The 6,082-nt window shown below is 34.3% G+C and overlaps 1 protein-coding gene across 1 annotated transcript in view; it reads left to right on the forward strand.

The window, feature by feature from the left end:
* The window catches only part of ASZ1 (ankyrin repeat, SAM and basic leucine zipper domain containing 1), a 52,648-nt gene extending 49,831 nt beyond the window's left edge, over positions 1-2,817 (forward strand). Inside the window, exon 13 of the mRNA XM_077856013.1 lies at positions 2,213-2,817. Within this exon, the coding sequence (XP_077712139.1) occupies positions 2,213-2,365 (153 nt within the window). The 3' untranslated portion in view covers positions 2,366-2,817. The remainder of the gene's footprint in view (positions 1-2,212) is intronic.
* Positions 2,818-6,082: the final 3,265 nt, after the last annotated feature.

Genomic DNA, 6,082 nt, shown 5'->3' on the forward strand with positions numbered 1-6,082 from the left:
TTTAAAAAGTGAACAGAAAATTGTGAAGCAAATTTTACAAAATAATAGGGGAATAAATACATTTTAAATGGGGAAATGAGCAATATATCTCAGGACTCTTGTAGAAGATGCCTTCTTTCTAGAGAAAGAGGCATCTTAGAAGTTGTATTATCCCTGACATTTATTCATTCACAGGCATAAAAGTGCCTGCTGTATGTCAGGCAACGGTGCTACACATTAGTCTCCTAACTATTCTCCTTCCACTTTTGTGTTCCTTTAATCCACACCACTCCTCAAACAAACTTTCTCATACAAAAATCTAATTTTCTACTTTCTGAACTTGTTGACAACCTGAGAATTACAGCACCACTCATCTCTACTACCTTCATCATCTCAAAGAAGGTGAAGGAAAATGGTATTGATTTTACTTAGCATGATATTTTTCATGAGGATCCAGGGGAGATTTGGAAGGACTTACATAGAGATACTTCCTGCAGAGCATCATCCTTTAATGTTTAGTGTAGGAAATTCCCCAAGACATCTTTGCCTCAGGATTGGTAATTATTTGATTTCTTCAAGATGAACTAAAAACATTTGGGGAGTAGGGAAGAAAGACTGAGATGAAATTAGAGAGAGAGAAAAGGTTTTTCCTAAAGGCATGAAATTAAGAAACACTTCTCTAGGGGTGACTTTGATTCTAAAACAAACAATTCAATCAGGTACCATAATATTTATTTTAAAAATGTATACCTATAAGGAGAAATTTTAGCTTTATGTAGCTAAATGCAAAGTCTTCTTTCTTTGGCATTCTCTACCTTGAATTTATACATTTCTATATAGGAACCAGCCTTGAAAACACATTTATTGGTTTATGATAATAGCAGATACAGTTCTTTGGTCAGGAAAGTCTTCATTTTGGAACAAGCTATTACATTGGTTTTTCTGGATTAGTCTTAAATAGTAATCACCATAATGAGATTTGATTTAGAGAACTATGACGGCTTCCAGATTTGGGAGTATGCTATTATGCCTGTTAAACTTAGGCTATTTCAGTTTACCAATAATAATTGAAGCAAATTTAAAAATATATGAGATACCATAGATGTAGGTAACAAAGAGAGAGGGTAGGAGAGGTCAAGGCTAGACTTTAACACCACATCACTCTCTTTCAAAGCAACACACTGACAGGCTCCTGTCAGAAAGGGTCATGCTAAGTAATTGGTTAATAAAAGGAATGGCTGTCTCAGGATTCAGTAAATGGAGCATCAGTGTCAAAAAGGAATCTGTTACTGAATGAAGCCATTTGGAAGTTAGGCCAAGAATACAGTATTAATGAGATTGGCATTGAAGTCTGTTTTCTGCTGTAAATTTAAAATTAATTTTGCAGGCTTTTTAAATTAAATATTTACACTGTAGATTTTAGGAGTAGTTATTCTTGCTAATGTTGAAAATATTTATGTCACCACTCCAGCCCAGGATGTTTCTAGTATATATCACTCTATAAATGTGCTTGATTCTTTTTATCTTTTGAGGATCTTTTGGCTTCTCCTCATTCTCCCTCTTATGCCCCTCCCCCATGAACTATCTATCTTCCCCTTTTCTTTTCCTCATACATACACATACACACAACGTACACACACGAGTTGGGGGGCCTTCTCTTTAGCAACAGAGTTCTATGTGTGAGTATTTAGAAACTGACTGGGCCATGTACTTTCATTGCTGAGAAGTCCTAAAAGAACCACTTAAGTTTTGTTAGTATTTGTTCCTGCAATTATGTTTAAATAAAGGGTTAAACTTCTAGCAGTAGCATCAAATCTTCTAGTTTCTGTTAAATTTCATGTATTGTAGGTATGCTACAAGAATGGTTCACTTTTTTAAAGAAATCATTTGATATTAATATAGAAGGGAAAATAACAGTTGTCATTGCTTGTAGGTAAAAATAGAAACTTTCACATTCAAGGAACTTTATCTCCTGATACAAAAACAGGATTTTAAAATGTAATAATCTATGAAAGCATTTATTCTTAATGTGAAACTAATAATTTACTATAATGGGATCCTAGGGGGAAAAGACTGTCTTTTAAGATATGTGTTCACTTTAAATCTTCCATGGGAATCTTGCATTGGCTGCCTCTACATCAACTAAATTAACATGGATATTATATTTTTTAAAATCAAAAATATTTTGTGTACTTTACATTAACTCTTTTCATTCTCTTGTACTAAATATTAGTTGCAAAATGAGCGAGAAAATGATCCAACTCATATCCCATTAATGGAAGAAGTATCTACATGGAATAGTAGAATTTTGAAGAGGACGGCTATTACAATATGTGGATTTGGGTTTCTTCTTTTTGTTTGTAAGCTAACTTTCCAGAGAAAATAACCTTAATGTTTGTTTTGAGTGATGTATGTGTATATCTTACTCAAATTATCTACAAATGTTGCTTTTAACTATTTGTGGCACAGTGTAACTACATTATTTGCTGATACTCCATAGGAGAAATTATGATAGCATAGAGCAGAAAGTTTCTTTAGAAAGTAGTTTGTCAGTTTGAGTTAAAAATATAATTTGTTACATTTTATGTTAATTTTGATTAAGCAGTAAATTATAAGTGATTCTGAAGTTTGATTCTGTGATTTTAAATCACATTCAAAATAAAAGTTTTATCCAATATTCTTTGACATTTAAAAACATTGTGATCCTGACTCTTAACTATGTAGAACTGGTGGCTACCAGGGGGAGGTGGTTGGGAGGTGGGGCAAATATAGGGATGGGGCTTAAAGAGGGCACTTATCAGGATGAAAAAAATAAAGTAAAATAATTTCAAAAAAGAACTTTTCCTTTGTCACAGTGAATACTACAGAATTTATAAAGTGTTCATAAGCCAGTACTGTTCATTTAGTCCTCATTTCCCCTTCCATTATTACAAGCAATTTATTTATTTTTTTTAGTTATATTACACTAGGAAATTAATAATTCTTAAACTATTTCAGAGAATGCAAAGGATAAATATTGTAAAACATAAAGCTTTTGCATTATGAATTAAAAGCCTAAGGAAAATACTTAAAATGTAAATTTAAAAAGAAAATTTTGACAATAGTATAGAAAGCACAGAGTACCTTAAATTTTTTTATGTAATACACTTATGGGAACTATGACATGTCCCTATGTGTAACATTTTTAAAGATGTTATGAAAGTAAGTAAGTGGCATGTGGCAAATAATTTCTCATATCAATCTAAAGAAGTAATACAAGATTTTGCTTTTTTTCAGAATCAAAATGATATTCAGATTTTAAAAGTGAAGGTACAAAAGGGCAGGCCCACTTTCACAGGGAATATAGTTAAATCTTGCTTGACTTACTACCATACTTAGATGCAGTTGATCTCTAAACATTGAAAAGTAAACCTCAAGCAAAGGGAAAAAAACATGTAGAAAAGAAGAAAAGCATAAGGAACTATAATTAGTGATAATTTCTGCTCTTGGTTATACCAAAGCAGTAAGACTTGCATCATTTCTTTTCTGAGAATATACTCAACCATGTATCACTGGAAGGAATTGGAAGGAATTGGTGTCTGACATTTTATCCTAAGTGCCATACCAAGACATTTCTTTTTCTGATATCCTTCAATTTATTTATTTATTTTATTAATATCAAGACATTTCTTTTTCTGATATCCTTCAATTTACTTATTTATTTTAAATATTTTATTAATTTATGAGAGACACAGAGTAATATATATAGAGAGAGGCAGAGACACAGGCAGAGGGAGAAGCAGGCTCCATGCAGGGAGCCCGACGCAGGACTCAATCCCGGGTCTCCAGGATCACACCATGGGCTGAAGGCAGCGCTAAACCGCTGAGCCACCTGAGCTGCCCTGATATCCTTCAATATAAATGGGCTTAAGAGTTAGAACTAAACTAGAATAGGCTAGGAGAAGAGGTGCTTCTTTTTACACAGATCGTGTTTCACTGCTAGCATACTTAGGCAAACAGAAGGTGTTTAATAAATGTTAGTTTCAAAAAAAAAAACCCACTACTACCTGTTTTTTTTTTAATTTTTTATTTTATTTATTTATGATAGGCACACAGTGAGAGAGAGAGAGAGAGGCAGAGACATAGACAGAGGGAGAAGCAGGCTCCATGCACCGGGAGCCCGACGTGGGATTCGATCCCGGGTCTCCAGGATCGCGCCCTGGGCCAAAGGCAGGTGCTAAACCGCTGCGCCACCCAGGGATCCCCTACCTGTTTATTTAACTAGCCTTTTACCTCAGTTCGTCTTAAAGATGATCACGTTTCTTTACTGGCTGAATAGGTCACTATTTTTTTTTTTCCTCTAATCAAACTAATTTGTATGCATTTCTCAAATACTAGGATGAACTATGAAAATTGTGCAAACTGATAATAAAATACTTGCTTTCCAAAGAGATTATTGAATTCCTCAAAATAGTGATCTGCCCCAAAGTACTTTGAGCACTTCAAGGGAAAGAAATACTACAGAGTCCATTTTTATCTGCATATTCTGAGTATATTTTTACTTCCATGACAAATACAGTATAATTTTCAGATTATAGATTGAAAATAAATAGAGCAGCATTTGTTGTGATTAAGTTTTCCTTCTTGCACGTAGTATCAACAGAATAAGTAGGATTTTCCTTATCATTTAAAAATTGGTAATTCTATCTAGAGTTTAAGTCTCTTCCTGCTCTGTTTGACTTGATTACAATGCTTTACCACAAGAAGGGTGTGTCTTCTGGAATACTCATTCTAAGATAGCACAAATCATTTTTCTTCTCTCTTAAAAAGTTCCACGTTGACCCCTCTAAAACCACACAGATAAAAATGTAAACCAGGTGTCAATTTTACGCAGTTGAAAGTAGAAAAACTTAAGTTTCAAATTAACATTTAATTTTTAGTTAGTTGGGATCAAAAATGTTCCTGTATCTTTGGAACCAATTTTGAAACCCAAGTAATCCATTTTAAGCACCTCTTGGGATGCAGGACTCTTTCAAAGAAAGATAAACATGCACACTTGCCACTCTCCTTAAGTGGGGTGCTTAGTGCCATCTGACAACTCTATTCGATTACCCTGGTACATTTACTACCTTTTTCACTGGTTATCTATTTTATGATTCTCTGTCCTCAAACTTCTAAGACTTCCTCGTTTCACTCTTAAATGATGGCCTTACTTCTTACTCTCCTGGGGAATAGAATCAGTTGAAGAAGAATTTCTACACTGGGTTTCCTTTACATAAGAAGTCAGCAGACTGGAACACCTGGGTGACTCAGTGGTTGAGCATCTGCCTTCTGCTCAGGTCATGATCCCGGGGTCCTGGGATTGAGTTCCACATTGGGCTCCCTGCAAGGAGCCTGCTTCTCCCTCTGCCTGTCTCTCTCTCTCTCTGTCTCTCTGTCTCTCATGAATAAATAAGTAAACCTTAAAAGAAAAAAAGTCAGCAAACTTTATTGTAAAGTGTCAGATAGTAAGTATTTTAGGCTTTATAAGCCATAAGGTCTGTGTCACAGCTTCTTAACACAGCTATTGTAATGCAGAAGCACCTGTAGACAATACATAAATAGGTGTGAGTGTGGTACAATAAAATTTTGTTTATGAAAACAGGTAGTTGCCCAGATTTAACCCCCCCCACCACCACCACCACCTATAGAGTTTGCCAACCTAGTCGAAGGTCACAGAGTTACAACTAGGAGTTATATTTGTTTTTATGCAGTCTGACAGCCTCTGCTTTTTGATTATTTAATCCACTCATATTCACTGTTGGTAGATTAGTGGTGTATTGGACAGAAGTATCCACCGTTTTACTTTTGTTTCACATAGGAAAAAAACCACTTTAATGATTTTTCACCATATTTTTGAGTTATTTTCTTCATGGTTGCTCTGGGGCTTACCATATATACATCTTATAAGAATCTCTTTAGACTTAAAACTAAATTGCAGTGAGATATGGAAATGTTACCTCCTATATAGCTTTATTATATTCCATTTTTATACTATTATTGTTATGTGTATTTCATCTTATATGCATTACAGTATATAATTATTCTATGTAATCGTATGTCTGTTGAAGAAAAACGATCAAGT

The sequence above is a fragment of the Canis aureus genome, chromosome 18 (assembly GCF_053574225.1).
Source record: "Canis aureus isolate CA01 chromosome 18, VMU_Caureus_v.1.0, whole genome shotgun sequence".
NCBI lineage: Eukaryota > Metazoa > Chordata > Mammalia > Carnivora > Canidae > Canis > Canis aureus.